This window comes from Grus americana, chromosome 29 (genome assembly GCF_028858705.1).
Source record: "Grus americana isolate bGruAme1 chromosome 29, bGruAme1.mat, whole genome shotgun sequence".
Lineage (NCBI taxonomy): Eukaryota > Metazoa > Chordata > Aves > Gruiformes > Gruidae > Grus > Grus americana.
In genome coordinates this window covers 108,530-126,290 of record NC_072880.1, presented here as the reverse complement: position 1 = coordinate 126,290, position 17,761 = coordinate 108,530, and the positions used below count along the sequence as shown (strand labels likewise).

The 17,761-nt window shown below is 54.6% G+C and overlaps 2 protein-coding genes across 2 annotated transcripts; both read left to right on the top strand.

Annotated features, from left to right (window-relative positions):
• The first annotated feature begins 296 nt into the window (after window positions 1–296).
• LOC129197788 (EF-hand calcium-binding domain-containing protein 12-like) lies at window positions 297–6,224 on the top strand. The gene is made up of 8 exons (XM_054806527.1): window positions 297–344; window positions 1,035–1,143; window positions 1,554–1,733; window positions 2,812–3,160; window positions 3,299–3,490; window positions 4,243–4,396; window positions 4,894–5,120; window positions 5,992–6,224. The coding sequence occupies exons 3-8, from the start codon at window positions 1,633–1,635 to the stop codon at window positions 6,043–6,045; spliced, it is 1,077 nt and encodes a 358-aa protein (XP_054662502.1). The 5' UTR covers window positions 297–344; window positions 1,035–1,143; window positions 1,554–1,632; the 3' UTR covers window positions 6,046–6,224.
• A 2,863-nt stretch (window positions 6,225–9,087) lies between these two features.
• Window positions 9,088–17,376, top strand: LOC129197869 (EF-hand calcium-binding domain-containing protein 12-like). The gene is made up of 10 exons (XM_054806672.1): window positions 9,088–9,152; window positions 11,287–11,436; window positions 11,526–11,631; window positions 12,322–12,430; window positions 12,841–13,020; window positions 14,099–14,447; window positions 14,586–14,777; window positions 15,530–15,683; window positions 16,181–16,407; window positions 17,279–17,376. The coding sequence occupies exons 5-10, from the start codon at window positions 12,920–12,922 to the stop codon at window positions 17,330–17,332; spliced, it is 1,077 nt and encodes a 358-aa protein (XP_054662647.1). The 5' UTR covers window positions 9,088–9,152; window positions 11,287–11,436; window positions 11,526–11,631; window positions 12,322–12,430; window positions 12,841–12,919; the 3' UTR covers window positions 17,333–17,376.
• The last annotated feature ends 385 nt before the right edge of the window (window positions 17,377–17,761 follow it).

Below are 17,761 nucleotides of genomic sequence, written 5' to 3'. Positions count from 1 at the left end.
GCAAAGACAGCCCGATAGAATGGAAAGAAAAGATGCCGGATGGTGAGATCTGACTAATGTGGCTGTCGGGGGTTGAACAGGATCAAGGGCTGGTGCCAGGAAGGGCTTAAGGCCTCCCTCCAAGAAAACAGGTCTCAGAAGGAATCCCGGTGAGGCCTCGCGCAGCTTCTAACATTGCAGAGCAGATCTGTGCCTCCCCCTGCCTGTTGTAAGAGGTTTTCTCCCTTCACACTTGCAGCGGCTGTTCATCGCACATTACGCCTTCTGCGAAGGGGCGTTTCTCCAAATCGCTTAGCCAGAGCTCAGACGGAGGAAGCAGCGGAGAGAAGAGGGTCCCCTGGCAGGTGAGACACTGAAAGGACTCGATCAGAGCGGCCTTGTGCTCTAGTCCTTGTGCGGGATGTTTTATAGGCTCCTGCAGGAAAGGAGGCTGGAAGGGCTCTCGGGAGGTCCTAGTCCAAGCAGCTGGTCCAAGCAGAGTCAGCTATGAGCTGAGGTCAGACCAGGTTGCTCAGGCCTTTGTCCAGTCTTGTCTTCAAAGCCTTCAGGGACGGAGGCTGTCCAGGCTCTCTGAGAAACCCGTTCCCCTGTTTCCTTTGGACCCCGTGTCTGTGTTGACTCAGAAAGGCTGTTAACACACGTCACCGCGCAGTGCGTTTCCTTGCTGGATGGAAGTCCCACGGAATTGGGGGTCAGCCTTGCACTGGTCAGGGTGGTGGCCAGGAGGGGCATGCCAGTATCTCCAGGTGCCTGTGATTGCACAGGATGCAAATCCTCTCGTCGTTCCATCCAGAGGGCCGCATCGGGCTGCATGTCCCGGAGCCTGACTGACGGGAAAAGCCCGTCTCCTTCATTTCCTTGGTGGCACGTCTGAGCGTTACAGCTCAGGCTTATCCCTGTCTCTGTGGAGGGGAAGACGACAGTTGGGTGACGAGAGCTCGCTCTGCTGCCGAAGCGGGTGAGCAGCGTGAGCACAGGATGGAGAAGAAACTCTTCCTGCAGTCATACCGACTCAGCCCGCTGCGTATTTTCAGATCGTTGCCCCAGCGTGCAAGCGCAGAAGGAAGGCAGGCCAAAACCACTCCGTTCGAGAGCCCTGAATTGCCATTGCCTACTTCTGAAGAACAGCGGCAGACAGGACAGGTACGCAATATGGATTGAGGCACTTGTTGTGTCACTGGATTGCGGAAAATCAAGCGGGGATCTCGTGGGAGAAATAGGTGCATAAAAAAATACGCAGATACCGATTCTGAGTAGATCTCTTACTGTGGCTCACTTTCCCATTCAATCACCTATTTGGAGTATTGTTCATCTCGGAAGAGGAACCACAGCCCTTTTCAAAAAGCAGCTCTTTGATGACTTCTTAGTTCATTGGTCATAACGGAAGGGCTTTCTGGTTGCATCTCTAAGAACTGCTTGTCAACAGAAACTGGGAAAAAGGGAAGATGGGAGAAAGAAGGGCATTATTTAAAACAAAAACAAACAAAAAAACCCCAGACCAAACCAAACCAGATGAGAGTGACTGTGACTATTGCATTTCTGGGTTCCTGTAGCAAAGAGAGCCTGTATTTGGGATGAACGGTAGAAGAAAACTGGAGGCATCCCTGCCCAAAAGGAAGGAGACAGAAGAGAATGGAAAATCAGGAAGTGTCAGCTTGCCAGAATTGCCACAACCGCAAGCCGGGACAGAAAGCGACAAGATGCCGAGGGCCCAGGTACAGGAGTATCCACAGAGCAGCCTTCTTCTGGTTGGGGGTGGCACCGAGTTGGGAAGGTCTCCAAGTCCCGGCAGCATCGCTCCCCGCAAGGAGCGGGGCGGGTGGCTGTGGTTTTCATTCTCGCCTGCTCACTGCTGTGAGGGAGGAGTTGCTGGTAGAGGCCAAGGGGCAAAACGAGCAGGCGGCCAGGCTGAGGGCATCAGTGGGCCTGCTCCGTCCCTGCCTGGAGAGGAGGCCACCTCTGCCCAGGCGCCGGCTCTGGACCTCGAGCAGGATCTCTCCCAGGCACGTGGCTTGAGCCAGCTCCAGCCGGCGGTGTGGAGAGGGAGAGCTGTCTCTCCAAGTAGCGTGGAGAGCTCTCCGGCCGTTCTTCATAAGCAAGATGGCCGACACGTTATTTCAGCTGCTTCCTGGTGTCAGGGAGCCAGCCTGGTGTGAAATGCTTAATGATGGTGACGATAGGGTTGAGTGCTTGTGGGTAAGAATGAGGGGGAAGGCCAAACAGGGCCGCTGTCATGGTGGGAATGTGTTACAGACCACCCCATGAGGACGAAATAGAGTTTTCGATTCTGGGGGAAGTAAGGAGGGGGGGTCAGCAGAACTGCCACCTTGGACTTCCGGAGGGCAGACTTTGGCCTGTTTAGGAGCCTGGTTGGCAGAGTCCCCTGGGAGGCAGTCCCGACGGGCAGAGGAGTCCAGGAAGGCTGGACGTTCTTCAAGAAGGAAATCTGAAAGGCGCAGGAGCGGGCCGTCCCCACGTGCCGAAAGACGGGCCGGTGGGGAAGAAGAGCGGCCTGGCTGAACAGAGAGCTTTGGCTCAGGGAAAATCTCAGGGAAGAAGAGAGAGTCCTAGCTGACCGGGGAGGTCCCAGTTGACCGGAGGTTAGCCAATGTGACGCCCATCCACAGGAAGGGCCGGAAGGAGGATCCGGGGAGCTACAGGCCTGTCAGTCTGACCTGGGTGCCGGGGAAGGTTATGGAGCAGATCACCTTGATGGCCACGGTTTAGTGGTGGACTTGGCAGCGCTAGGTTAACGGTTGGACGTGATGATCTTAAAGGTCTTTTCCAACCTAAACAAGTCAATGATTCTATGATTATTTTTGCTCCACCTGTGGCAAGACCAGCTTCTCCCTTTCTGAAACCAACTTGGGCCACAGATTTCTGTCATTTTTCTGTCTTGCAGCTGTCCCAGGAGGAGGAAGATCGCCTCAGGCCCACAGAGATCACCTCTGGTATAGAAGAGGGTCTACAAACGGCGGAGGCTTGGAATCAGGGCAGGAGGCAGTTGCGAACCGAGCTGGAAAGCTTTGGGGACATTGAAAAATGGCTGAGACAAAAACCTTCCCCAAATGATCAAGAAAAAAGATACCGGGAAAGACCAAAGGCACGCAGAGCAGACAGGAGGGCTGTTGTCCAGTCGGCCGTGACCGACAGCCTGGACGTAAGTACGGAAGGGCACAGGAAGTAGCGTCTGCGGTCAGGTCAGTAGCGACGCCGCTTTAGCCTAGCCGATGCCACATCGACAGGCATGGCGGTCGTGGACGACGGTGATCTCGGAGCATTTTCTAATCCTTTTCAGCAGTCACCGCCAAAGAGCAGCCAGCCCCAGAAGGGCAGCATTCCCCTTGTTTGTACACCATACCCCCAGGCTCTTGTCACGCCGCATAACCTCCTGCAGAAAAAGAAGCTGAGGCTGGTGGACGTATTCAAGAAGGCTGGCATGGAGAGGAGGAAGATCAAGAGAGAAGACTTCATTAAAGTCATCAAGGAGGTACGTCAGGAACAGAAAAGCAAGGAACGCCTGCAACTCTGCCCTATTTTCCTGCATGCCAACCCAGAGCAAACGGAAGAGCTTCAGCAAGGGGCGTTTTTGCTTGCCTTACTCTCAGAGAATGGCTCCCACGAGCTGTGAAAAGCTGAAGGGCAAAGGGAGGGGCAAGCTGCAGAGATGCACCTAGAGCAAGTCTCAGGCGGGAGTGAACAAAGCCATTGCCTCACACACTTGGGAGGCAGTCGGTGCTCAGTACTGTTGCTGTCAGGATCCTGCTGTAGACCCTGAACTAGCATCGAGCTTCCCAGTGTTGACACTTGGTCTTTCCCCCACCAAGCTCCTACGTCTCCCCGCTGCACCGCCTTTCCGTACATGTCTGCGCTGCACGGCTCACGCTGGGCCTCTCTTTCCACAGGCCGCAGCGTGACAGACCTGTGAAGAGCACGGTCCAGTTTCTTTAGGGTTTAGCCATTGCGATATTAACGGATATTCTAGTTGGAGCCACAGTATCTTCCTGAAACCCAGAGGGCTGGGAAGTTTGGCACAGTAAAAGCCGAGGGCTCTGCAGGGGGCAGCAGATGACCGGTCGAGTTGTGAATGCTTGATAAACCTGAGGAAACCTCAGCAGGTTGCTTTTGCGCCGTGCTTCCCTGCAAAAGCACCTGGAACAAGAGCAAAGCTCGCTCCTCCCACGCTGGGGCACGCCTTGATCTTTTGGTGATCCCACCGTCCTTTTCTGTTTTGGTTGCCAGACCAAAGTTCCCATCAGCGACAAGGATCTGGAGGACGCGGTCATCTTCTTGACTTCCTCAAAACCGGGGAATCTTACAAGTCCCGAAGACCTGACTGAGTGTCAAAAGCAGTGGCTGGAAATGAGGAAAGGACAATCCCAAGAGAGCAGAACAGGTGAGAGGAGAGCACTGGGTTGGGAAAGCATCTCTGTACAGACAGGAAATGCCAAAGTGGGTCGAGCACCCGGCTCCTTGAGGCCATTGTCCTAGAGCAGAGTGGCCAGAAGGGGACTTGTAGGGAAAGGCTGAAGGATTCGGGGGCTGTGCAATACCGTAGTTAGCCCAATGGCAGGAGGCAGGTGATCCCGCCTTTCAGGTCGGGATCAAAGTCTGAACGCTGGGGTTTAACATCCAGTACTGGATTTTGTTTGTTAGCATTCATCATCCAGCTCATCCAAAGCAGACCCTTTCTCCGGCTGTTGGTGGCAGCTGGAAAGCAGCGCTTCAGAAGAGCTTATACTTTAGTAAGCGCCGTTGGGAGTTCTGATCAGCACACCATGCCAACCCCCTTTGTCTTAAGCATGGATCAGATGTTTGTTTCTGCTACGCTCTAACGTGGCTTCTACGTTCTAACGTGGGCTTTTTGTTTGTTTGTTTCTTCATCTGTCCTAGGGGTAGAAGCTCAGTTCCAGAAAGCCACCTGCAAAACTGCCACTTGTCCACCACCTGCTGGGGGCACAGCCAAAGGGATGAAGCCTCGTGCTCCTACCAAGCCCGAAAGACAGTTAATACGCTTGGAGGTTCCACCAGTCAACACCAAGCCAGAACGACAAAACCTGAGCTGTGATGAAATGGAAGAGACTGGAAAGCTCTCTCTTTCTCGGAGACGGTGGGAGAAGGTACCGTGTCTGTGGGAGGAGAACAAGCGCACCCGTACGCCTTGGCGAATGCGGGCGCTTTAGAGGACAGCGCAGCGGGAAAGGAAGGGGCAAGGGGTCGTTGTGACTATTAGCCTATTGGCTTCTCGGTACTCCCTTGTCCACGTGGTGCCTTGCAGCTGAGGTGCTACAAGCCGTCTCAAAGAATTTGTTTGGCTTCTGAACAGTTGGTGAGAGAAACACTTTTTCTGGGTAACTGGCTAGAAGAAGGAGGAGGTGGCTTAGGAGGAGGAGGAGGAGGAGAAGTTGAAGCAGTTTCTACGTGTGGGGACGGCGTCCTCTTCTGATCTTCTGGTCGACCTGTCCACCAGACTCTGATTTGTCCCTTGAGGTGCCGATAAGCACTTTGTCCTGTTCAGTTGTGAGGCTCAGCGCAGGACGGTCCAACAGAAATGGAACAGTGACCGAGTCATTCGCTCGCTCCGAAAATGTTTTCTTTGGAGGGCGGTGGGGTGGATGAACTCTGGCAGAATGCAGGGCTACCTCCTCTTGCCAACGTGCTGCCCCACAGTCAGCGGCAATGGGGAGAGCCTGTGGCTCCCTGACACAAGCAGAAAGGGGACGGTAACTGCCTGCCTTTTTTCACCTGAGGCACCTGTGCGCGGTGTGCTGCTCTTCTGCTAAGGCCTCCAAGGAGTATCTGTCTGAGGGGCCAGCCCCGGATGGGAACTGAACTCCCGGAGGAGGCACTGTCCCTGTGATGCCATTGCAGGGTGCCGACTCCTGGTTGCAGACGCTTTGGAGATAAACCCTGCCTGTAGCTTCTCTGAAGGGAATGCAGCAACTCCAGGGCCCCAGCGAATGCTAATCGGGACCTGCCCTTTACTTGCAGAGCAAAGACAGCCCGATAGAATGGAAAGAAAAGATGCCGGATGGTGAGATCTGACTAATGTGGCTGTCGGGGGTTGAACAGGATCAAGGGCTGGTGCCAGGAAGGGCTTAAGGCCTCCCTCCAAGAAAACAGGTCTCAGAAGGAATCCCGGTGAGGCCTCGCGCAGCTTCTAACATTGCAGAGCAGATCTGTGCCTCCCCCTGCCTGTTGTAAGAGGTTTTCTCCCTTCACACTTGCAGCGGCTGTTCATCGCACATTACGCCTTCTGCGAAGGGGCGTTTCTCCAAATCGCTTAGCCAGAGCTCAGACGGAGGAAGCAGCGGAGAGAAGAGGGTCCCCTGGCAGGTGAGACACTGAAAGGACTCGATCAGAGCGGCCTTGTGCTCTAGTCCTTGTGCGGGATGTTTTATAGGCTCCTGCAGGAAAGGAGGCTGAAAGGGCTCTCGGGAGGTCCTAGTCCAAGCAGCTGGTCCAAGCAGAGTCAGCTATGAGCTGAGGTCAGACCAGGTTGCTCAGGCCTTTGTCCAGTCTTGTCTTCAAAGCCTTCAGAGACGGAGGCTGTCCAGGCTCTCTGAGAAACCCGTTCCCCTGTTTCCTTTGGACCCCGTGTCTGTGTTGACTCAGAAAGGCTGTTAACACACGTCACCGCGCAGTGCGTTTCCTTGCTGGATGGAAGTCCCACGGAATTGGGGGTCAGCCTTGCACTGGTCAGGGTGGTGGCCAGGAGGGGCATGCCAGTATCTCCAGGTGCCTGTGATTGCACAGGATGCAAATCCTCTCGTCGTTCCATCCAGAGGGCCGCATCGGGCTGCATGTCCCGGAGCCTGACTGACGGGAAAAGCCCGTCTCCTTCATTTCCTTGGTGGCACGTCTGAGCGTTACAGCTCAGGCTTATCCCTGTCTCTGTGGAGGGGAAGACGACAGTTGGGTGACGAGAGCTCGCTCTGCTGCCGAAGCGGGTGAGCAGCGTGAGCACAGGATGGAGAAGAAACTCTTCCTGCAGTCATACCGACTCAGCCCGCTGCGTATTTTCAGATCGTTGCCCCAGCGTGCAAGCGCAGAAGGAAGGCAGGCCAAAACCACTCCGTTCGAGAGCCCTGAATTGCCATTGCCTACTTCTGAAGAACAGCGGCAGACAGGACAGGTACGCAATATGGATTGAGGCACTTGTTGTGTCACTGGATTGCGGAAAATCAAGCGGGGATCTCGTGGGAGAAATAGGTGCATAAAAAAATACGCAGATACCGATTCTGAGTAGATCTCTTACTGTGGCTCACTTTCCCATTCAATCACCTATTTGGAGTATTGTTCATCTCGGAAGAGGAACCGCAGCCCTTTTCAAAAAGCAGCTCTTTGATGACTTCTTAGTTCATTGGTCATAACGGAAGGGCTTTCTGGTTGCATCTCTAAGAACTGCTTGTCAACAGAAACTGGGAAAAAGGGAAGATGGGAGAAAGAAGGGCATTATTTAAAACAAAAACAAACAAAAAAACCCCAGACCAAACCAAACCAGATGAGAGTGACTGTGACTATTGCATTTCTGGGTTCCTGTAGCAAAGAGAGCCTGTATTTGGGATGAACGGTAGAAGAAAACTGGAGGCATCCCTGCCCAAAAGGAAGGAGACAGAAGAGAATGGAAAATCAGGAAGTGTCAGCTTGCCAGAATTGCCACAACCGCAAGCCGGGACAGAAAGCGACAAGATGCCGAGGGCCCAGGTACAGGAGTATCCACAGAGCAGCCTTCTTCTGGTTGGGGGTGGCACCGAGTTGGGAAGGTCTCCAAGTCCCGGCAGCATCGCTCCCCGCAAGGAGCGGGGCGGGTGGCTGTGGTTTTCATTCTCGCCTGCTCACTGCTGTGAGGGAGGAGTTGCTGGTAGAGGCCAAGGGGCAAAACGAGCAGGCGGCCAGGCTGAGGGCATCAGTGGGCCTGCTCCGTCCCTGCCTGGAGAGGAGGCCACCTCTGCCCAGGCGCCGGCTCTGGACCTCGAGCAGGATCTCTCCCAGGCACGTGGCTTGAGCCAGCTCCAGCCGGCGGTGTGGAGAGGGAGAGCTGTCTCTCCAAGTAGCGTGGAGAGCTCTCCGGCCGTTCTTCATAAGCAAGATGGCCGACACGTTATTTCAGCTGCTTCCTGGTGTCAGGGAGCCAGCCTGGTGTGAAATGCTTAATGATGGTGACGATAGGGTTGAGTGCTTGTGGGTAAGAATGAGGGGGAAGGCCAAACAGGGCCGCTGTCATGGTGGGAATGTGTTACAGACCACCCCATGAGGACGAAATAGAGTTTTCGATTCTGGGGGAAGTAAGGAGGGGGGGTCAGCAGAACTGCCACCTTGGACTTCCGGAGGGCAGACTTTGGCCTGTTTAGGAGCCTGGTTGGCAGAGTCCCCTGGGAGGCAGTCCCGACGGGCAGAGGAGTCCAGGAAGGCTGGACGTTCTTCAAGAAGGAAATCTGAAAGGCGCAGGAGCGGGCCGTCCCCACGTGCCGAAAGACGGGCCGGTGGGGAAGAAGAGCGGCCTGGCTGAACAGAGAGCTTTGGCTCAGGGAAAATCTCAGGGAAGAAGAGAGAGTCCTAGCTGACCGGGGAGGTCCCAGTTGACCGGAGGTTAGCCAATGTGACGCCCATCCACAGGAAGGGCCGGAAGGAGGATCCGGGGAGCTACAGGCCTGTCAGTCTGACCTGGGTGCCGGGGAAGGTTATGGAGCAGATCACCTTGATGGCCACGGTTTAGTGGTGGACTTGGCAGCGCTAGGTTAACGGTTGGACGTGATGATCTTAAAGGTCTTTTCCAACCTAAACAAGTCAATGATTCTATGATTATTTTTGCTCCACCTGTGGCAAGACCAGCTTCTCCCTTTCTGAAACCAACTTGGGCCACAGATTTCTGTCATTTTTCTGTCTTGCAGCTGTCCCAGGAGGAGGAAGATCGCCTCAGGCCCACAGAGATCACCTCTGGTATAGAAGAGGGTCTACAAACGGCGGAGGCTTGGAATCAGGGCAGGAGGCAGTTGCGAACCGAGCTGGAAAGCTTTGGGGACATTGAAAAATGGCTGAGACAAAAACCTTCCCCAAATGATCAAGAAAAAAGATACCGGGAAAGACCAAAGGCACGCAGAGCAGACAGGAGGGCTGTTGTCCAGTCGGCCGTGACCGACAGCCTGGACGTAAGTACGGAAGGGCACAGGAAGTAGCGTCTGCGGTCAGGTCAGTAGCGACGCCGCTTTAGCCTAGCCGATGCCACATCGACAGGCATGGCGGTCGTGGACGACGGTGATCTCGGAGCATTTTCTAATCCTTTTCAGCAGTCACCGCCAAAGAGCAGCCAGCCCCAGAAGGGCAGCATTCCCCTTGTTTGTACACCATACCCCCAGGCTCTTGTCACGCCGCATAACCTCCTGCAGAAAAAGAAGCTGAGGCTGGTGGACGTATTCAAGAAGGCTGGCATGGAGAGGAGGAAGATCAAGAGAGAAGACTTCATTAAAGTCATCAAGGAGGTACGTCAGGAACAGAAAAGCAAGGAACGCCTGCAACTCTGCCCTATTTTCCTGCATGCCAACCCAGAGCAAACGGAAGAGCTTCAGCAAGGGGCGTTTTTGCTTGCCTTACTCTCAGAGAATGGCTCCCACGAGCTGTGAAAAGCTGAAGGGCAAAGGGAGGGGCAAGCTGCAGAGATGCACCTAGAGCAAGTCTCAGGCGGGAGTGAACAAAGCCATTGCCTCACACACTTGGGAGGCAGTCGGTGCTCAGTACTGTTGCTGTCAGGATCCTGCTGTAGACCCTGAACTAGCATCGAGCTTCCCAGTGTTGACACTTGGTCTTTCCCCCACCAAGCTCCTACGTCTCCCCGCTGCACCGCCTTTCCGTACATGTCTGCGCTGCACGGCTCACGCTGGGCCTCTCTTTCCACAGGCCGCAGCGTGACAGACCTGTGAAGAGCACGGTCCAGTTTCTTTAGGGTTTAGCCATTGCGATATTAACGGATATTCTAGTTGGAGCCACAGTATCTTCCTGAAACCCAGAGGGCTGGGAAGTTTGGCACAGTAAAAGCCGAGGGCTCTGCAGGGGGCAGCAGATGACCGGTCGAGTTGTGAATGCTTGATAAACCTGAGGAAACCTCAGCAGGTTGCTTTTGCGCCGTGCTTCCCTGCAAAAGCACCTGGAACAAGAGCAAAGCTCGCTCCTCCCACGCTGGGGCACGCCTTGATCTTTTGGTGATCCCACCGTCCTTTTCTGTTTTGGTTGCCAGACCAAAGTTCCCATCAGCGACAAGGATCTGGAGGACGCGGTCATCTTCTTGACTTCCTCAAAACCGGGGAATCTTACAAGTCCCGAAGACCTGACTGAGTGTCAAAAGCAGTGGCTGGAAATGAGGAAAGGACAATCCCAAGAGAGCAGAACAGGTGAGAGGAGAGCACTGGGTTGGGAAAGCATCTCTGTACAGACAGGAAATGCCAAAGTGGGTCGAGCACCCGGCTCCTTGAGGCCATTGTCCTAGAGCAGAGTGGCCAGAAGGGGACTTGTAGGGAAAGGCTGAAGGATTCGGGGGCTGTGCAATACCGTAGTTAGCCCAATGGCAGGAGGCAGGTGATCCCGCCTTTCAGGTCGGGATCAAAGTCTGAACGCTGGGGTTTAACATCCAGTACTGGATTTTGTTTGTTAGCATTCATCATCCAGCTCATCCAAAGCAGACCCTTTCTCCGGCTGTTGGTGGCAGCTGGAAAGCAGCGCTTCAGAAGAGCTTATACTTTAGTAAGCGCCGTTGGGAGTTCTGATCAGCACACCATGCCAACCCCCTTTGTCTTAAGCATGGATCAGATGTTTGTTTCTGCTACGCTCTAACGTGGCTTCTACGGTCTAACATGGGCTTTTTGTTTGTCATTCGGTCGCTCCGAAAATGTTTTCTTTGGAGGGCGGTGGGGTGGATGAACTCTGGCAGAATGCAGGGCTACCTCCTCCTGCCAACGTGCTGCCCCACAGTCAGCGGCAATGGGGAGAGCCTGTGGCTCCCTGACACAAGCAGAAAGGGGACGGTAACTGCCTGCCTTTTTTCACCTGAGGCACCTGTGCGCGGTGTGCTGCTCTTCTGCTAAGGCCTCCAAGGAGTATCTGTCTGAGGGGCCAGCCCCGGATGGGAACTGAACTCCCGGAGGAGGCACTGTCCCTGTGATGCCATTGCAGGGTGCCGACTCCTGGTTGCAGACGCTTTGGAGATAAACCCTGCCTGTAGCTTCTCTGAAGGGAATGCAGCAACTCCAGGGCCCCAGCGAATGCTAATCGGGACCTGCCCTTTACTTGCAGAGCAAAGACAGCCCGATAGAATGGAAAGAAAAGATGCCGGATGGTGAGATCTGACTAATGTGGCTGTCGGGGGTTGAACAGGATCAAGGGCTGGTGCCAGGAAGGGCTTAAGGCCTCCCTCCAAGAAAACAGGTCTCAGAAGGAATCCCGGTGAGGCCTCGCGCAGCTTCTAACATTGCAGAGCAGATCTGTGCCTCCCCCTGCCTGTTGTAAGAGGTTTTCTCCCTTCACACTTGCAGCGGCTGTTCATCGCACATTACGCCTTCTGCGAAGGGGCGTTTCTCCAAATCGCTTAGCCAGAGCTCAGACGGAGGAAGCAGCGGAGAGAAGAGGGTCCCCTGGCAGGTGAGACACTGAAAGGACTCGATCAGAGCGGCCTTGTGCTCTAGTCCTTGTGCGGGATGTTTTATAGGCTCCTGCAGGAAAGGAGGCTGGAAGGGCTCTCGGGAGGTCCTAGTCCAAGCAGCTGGTCCAAGCAGAGTCAGCTATGAGCTGAGGTCAGACCAGGTTGCTCAGGCCTTTGTCCAGTCTTGTCTTCAAAGCCTTCAGGGACGGAGGCTGTCCAGGCTCTCTGAGAAACCCGTTCCCCTGTTTCCTTTGGACCCCGTGTCTGTGTTGACTCAGAAAGGCTGTTAACACACGTCACCGCACAGTGCGTTTCCTTGCTGGATGGAAGTCCCACGGAATTGGGGGTCAGCCTTGCACTGGTCAGGGTGGTGGCCAGGAGGGGCATGCCAGTATCTCCAGGTGCCTGTGATTGCACAGGATGCAAATCCTCTCGTCGTTCCATCCAGAGGGCCGCATCGGGCTGCATGTCCCGGAGCCTGACTGACGGGAAAAGCCCGTCTCCTTCATTTCCTTGGTGGCACGTCTGAGCGTTACAGCTCAGGCTTATCCCTGTCTCTGTGGAGGGGAAGACGACAGTTGGGTGACGAGAGCTCGCTCTGCTGCCGAAGCGGGTGAGCAGCGTGAGCACAGGATGGAGAAGAAACTCTTCCTGCAGTCATACCGACTCAGCCCGCTGCGTATTTTCAGATCGTTGCCCCAGCGTGCAAGCGCAGAAGGAAGGCAGGCCAAAACCACTCCGTTCGAGAGCCCTGAATTGCCATTGCCTACTTCTGAAGAACAGCGGCAGACAGGACAGGTACGCAATATGGATTGAGGCACTTGTTGTGTCACTGGATTGCGGAAAATCAAGCGGGGATCTCATGGGAGAAATAGGTGCATAAAAAAATACGCAGATACCGATTCTGAGTAGATCTCTTACTGTGGCTCACTTTCCCATTCAATCACCTATTTGGAGTATTGTTCATCTCGGAAGAGGAACCGCAGCCCTTTTCAAAAAGCAGCTCTTTGATGACTTCTTAGTTCATTGGTCATAACGGAAGGGCTTTCTGGTTGCATCTCTAAGAACTGCTTGTCAACAGAAACTGGGAAAAAGGGAAGATGGGAGAAAGAAGGGCATTATTTAAAACAAAAACAAACAAAAAAACCCCAGACCAAACCAAACCAGATGAGAGTGACTGTGACTATTGCATTTCTGGGTTCCTGTAGCAAAGAGAGCCTGTATTTGGGATGAACGGTAGAAGAAAACTGGAGGCATCCCTGCCCAAAAGGAAGGAGACAGAAGAGAATGGAAAATCAGGAAGTGTCAGCTTGCCAGAATTGCCACAACCGCAAGCCGGGACAGAAAGCGACAAGATGCCGAGGGCCCAGGTACAGGAGTATCCACAGAGCAGCCTTCTTCTGGTTGGGGGTGGCACCGAGTTGGGAAGGTCTCCAAGTCCCGGCAGCATCGCTCCCCGCAAGGAGCGGGGCGGGTGGCTGTGGTTTTCATTCTCGCCTGCTCACTGCTGTGAGGGAGGAGTTGCTGGTAGAGGCCAAGGGGCAAAACGAGCAGGCGGCCAGGCTGAGGGCATCAGTGGGCCTGCTCCGTCCCTGCCTGGAGAGGAGGCCACCTCTGCCCAGGCGCCGGCTCTGGACCTCGAGCAGGATCTCTCCCAGGCACGTGGCTTGAGCCAGCTCCAGCCGGCGGTGTGGAGAGGGAGAGCTGTCTCTCCAAGTAGCGTGGAGAGCTCTCCGGCCGTTCTTCATAAGCAAGATGGCCGACACGTTATTTCAGCTGCTTCCTGGTGTCAGGGAGCCAGCCTGGTGTGAAATGCTTAATGATGGTGACGATAGGGTTGAGTGCTTGTGGGTAAGAATGAGGGGGAAGGCCAAACAGGGCCGCTGTCATGGTGGGAATGTGTTACAGACCACCCCATGAGGACGAAATAGAGTTTTCGATTCTGGGGGAAGTAAGGAGGGGGGGTCAGCAGAACTGCCACCTTGGACTTCCGGAGGGCAGACTTTGGCCTGTTTAGGAGCCTGGTTGGCAGAGTCCCCTGGGAGGCAGTCCCGACGGGCAGAGGAGTCCAGGAAGGCTGGACGTTCTTCAAGAAGGAAATCTGAAAGGCGCAGGAGCGGGCCGTCCCCACGTGCCGAAAGACGGGCCGGTGGGGAAGAAGAGCGGCCTGGCTGAACAGAGAGCTTTGGCTCAGGGAAAATCTCAGGGAAGAAGAGAGAGTCCTAGCTGACCGGGGAGGTCCCAGTTGACCGGAGGTTAGCCAATGTGACGCCCATCCACAGGAAGGGCCGGAAGGAGGATCCGGGGAGCTACAGGCCTGTCAGTCTGACCTGGGTGCCGGGGAAGGTTATGGAGCAGATCACCTTGATGGCCACGGTTTAGTGGTGGACTTGGCAGCGCTAGGTTAACGGTTGGACGTGATGATCTTAAAGGTCTTTTCCAACCTAAACAAGTCAATGATTCTATGATTATTTTTGCTCCACCTGTGGCAAGACCAGCTTCTCCCTTTCTGAAACCAACTTGGGCCACAGATTTCTGTCATTTTTCTGTCTTGCAGCTGTCCCAGGAGGAGGAAGATAGCCTCAGGCCCACAGAGATCACCTCTGGTATAGAAGAGGGTCTACAAACGGCGGAGGCTTGGAATCAGGGCAGGAGGCAGTTGCGAACCGAGCTGGAAAGCTTTGGGGACATTGAAAAATGGCTGAGACAAAAACCTTCCCCAAATGATCAAGAAAAAAGATACCGGGAAAGACCAAAGGCACGCAGAGCAGACAGGAGGGCTGTTGTCCAGTCGGCCGTGACCGACAGCCTGGACGTAAGTACGGAAGGGCACAGGAAGTAGCGTCTGCGGTCAGGTCAGTAGCGACGCCGCTTTAGCCTAGCCGATGCCACATCGACAGGCATGGCGGTCGTGGACGACGGTGATCTCGGAGCATTTTCTAATCCTTTTCAGCAGTCACCGCCAAAGAGCAGCCAGCCCCAGAAGGGCAGCATTCCCCTTGTTTGTACACCATACCCCCAGGCTCTTGTCACGCCGCATAACCTCCTGCAGAAAAAGAAGCTGAGGCTGGTGGACGTATTCAAGAAGGCTGGCATGGAGAGGAGGAAGATCAAGAGAGAAGACTTCATTAAAGTCATCAAGGAGGTACGTCAGGAACAGAAAAGCAAGGAACGCCTGCAACTCTGCCCTATTTTCCTGCATGCCAACCCAGAGCAAACGGAAGAGCTTCAGCAAGGGGCGTTTTTGCTTGCCTTACTCTCAGAGAATGGCTCCCACGAGCTGTGAAAAGCTGAAGGGCAAAGGGAGGGGCAAGCTGCAGAGATGCACCTAGAGCAAGTCTCAGGCGGGAGTGAACAAAGCCATTGCCTCACACACTTGGGAGGCAGTCGGTGCTCAGTACTGTTGCTGTCAGGATCCTGCTGTAGACCCTGAACTAGCATCGAGCTTCCCAGTGTTGACACTTGGTCTTTCCCCCACCAAGCTCCTACGTCTCCCCGCTGCACCGCCTTTCCGTACATGTCTGCGCTGCACGGCTCACGCTGGGCCTCTCTTTCCACAGGCCGCAGCGTGACAGACCTGTGAAGAGCACGGTCCAGTTTCTTTAGGGTTTAGCCATTGCGATATTAACGGATATTCTAGTTGGAGCCACAGTATCTTCCTGAAACCCAGAGGGCTGGGAAGTTTGGCACAGTAAAAGCCGAGGGCTCTGCAGGGGGCAGCAGATGACCGGTCGAGTTGTGAATGCTTGATAAACCTGAGGAAACCTCAGCAGGTTGCTTTTGCGCCGTGCTTCCCTGCAAAAGCACCTGGAACAAGAGCAAAGCTCGCTCCTCCCACGCTGGGGCACGCCTTGATCTTTTGGTGATCCCACCGTCCTTTTCTGTTTTGGTTGCCAGACCAAAGTTCCCATCAGCGACAAGGATCTGGAGGACGCGGTCATCTTCTTGACTTCCTCAAAACCGGGGAATCTTACAAGTCCCGAAGACCTGACTGAGTGTCAAAAGCAGTGGCTGGAAATGAGGAAAGGACAATCCCAAGAGAGCAGAACAGGTGAGAGGAGAGCACTGGGTTGGGAAAGCATCTCTGTACAGACAGGAAATGCCAAAGTGGGTCGAGCACCCGGCTCCTTGAGGCCATTGTCCTAGAGCAGAGTGGCCAGAAGGGGACTTGTAGGGAAAGGCTGAAGGATTCGGGGGCTGTGCAATACCGTAGTTAGCCCAATGGCAGGAGGCAGGTGATCCCGCCTTTCAGGTCGGGATCAAAGTCTGAACGCTGGGGTTTAACATCCAGTACTGGATTTTGTTTGTTAGCATTCATCATCCAGCTCATCCAAAGCAGACCCTTTCTCCGGCTGTTGGTGGCAGCTGGAAAGCAGCGCTTCAGAAGAGCTTATACTTTAGTAAGCGCCGTTGGGAGTTCTGATCAGCACACCATGCCAACCCCCTTTGTCTTAAGCATGGATCAGATGTTTGTTTCTGCTACGCTCTAACGTGGCTTCTACGTTCTAACGTGGGCTTTTTGTTTGTTTGTTTCTTCATCTGTCCTAGGGGTAGAAGCTCAGTTCCAGAAAGCCACCTGCAAAACTGCCACTTGTCCACCACCTGCTGGGGGCACAGCCAAAGGGATGAAGCCTCGTGCTCCTACCAAGCCCGAAAGACAGTTAATACGCTTGGAGGTTCCACCAGTCAACACCAAGCCAGAACGACAAAACCTGAGCTGTGATGAAATGGAAGAGACTGGAAAGCTCTCTCTTTCTCGGAGACGGTGGGAGAAGGTACCGTGTCTGTGGGAGGAGAACAAGCGCACCCGTACGCCTTGGCGAATGCGGGCGCTTTAGAGGACAGCGCAGCGGGAAAGGAAGGGGCAAGGGGTCGTTGTGACTATTAGCCTATTGGCTTCTCGGTACTCCCTTGTCCACGTGGTGCCTTGCAGCTGAGGTGCTACAAGCCGTCTCAAAGAATTTGTTTGGCTTCTGAACAGTTGGTGAGAGAAACACTTTTTCTGGGTAACTGGCTAGAAGAAGGAGGAGGTGGCTTAGGAGGAGGAGGAGGAGGAGAAGTTGAAGCAGTTTCTACGTGTGGGGACGGCGTCCTCTTCTGATCTTCTGGTCGACCTGTCCACCAGACTCTGATTTGTCCCTTGAGGTGCCGATAAGCACTTTGTCCTGTTCAGTTGTGAGGCTCAGCGCAGGACGGTCCAACAGAAATGGAACAGTGACCGAGTCATTCGCTCGCTCCGAAAATGTTTTCTTTGGAGGGCGGTGGGGTGGATGAACTCTGGCAGAATGCAGGGCTACCTCCTCTTGCCAACGTGCTGCCCCACAGTCAGCGGCAATGGGGAGAGCCTGTGGCTCCCTGACACAAGCAGAAAGGGGACGGTAACTGCCTGCCTTTTTTCACCTGAGGCACCTGTGCGCGGTGTGCTGCTCTTCTGCTAAGGCCTCCAAGGAGTATCTGTCTGAGGGGCCAGCCCCGGATGGGAACTGAACTCCCGGAGGAGGCACTGTCCCTGTGATGCCATTGCAGGGTGCCGACTCCTGGTTGCAGACGCTTTGGAGATGAACCCTGCCTGTAGCTTCTCTGAAGGGAATGCAGCAACTCCAGGGCCCCAGCGAATGCTAATCGGGACCTGCCCTTTACTTGCAGAGCAAAGACAGCCCGATAGAATGGAAAGAAAAGATGCCGGATGGTGAGATCTGACTAATGTGGCTGTCGGGGGTTGAACAGGATCAAGGGCTGGTGCCAGGAAGGGCTTAAGGCCTCCCTCCAAGAAAACAGGTCTCAGAAGGAATCCCGGTGAGGCCTCGCGCAGCTTCTAACATTGCAGAGCAGATCTGTGCCTCCCCCTGCCTGTTGTAAGAGGTTTTCTCCCTTCACACTTGCAGCGGCTGTTCATCGCACATTACGCCTTCTGCGAAGGGGCGTTTCTCCAAATCGCTTAGCCAGAGCTCAGACGGAGGAAGCAGCGGAGAGAAGAGGGTCCCCTGGCAGGTGAGACACTGAAAGGACTCGATCAGAGCGGCCTTGTGCTCTAGTCCTTGTGCGGGATGTTTTATAGGCTCCTGCAGGAAAGGAGGCTGGAAGGGCTCTCGGGAGGTCCTAGTCCAAGCAGCTGGTCCAAGCAGAGTC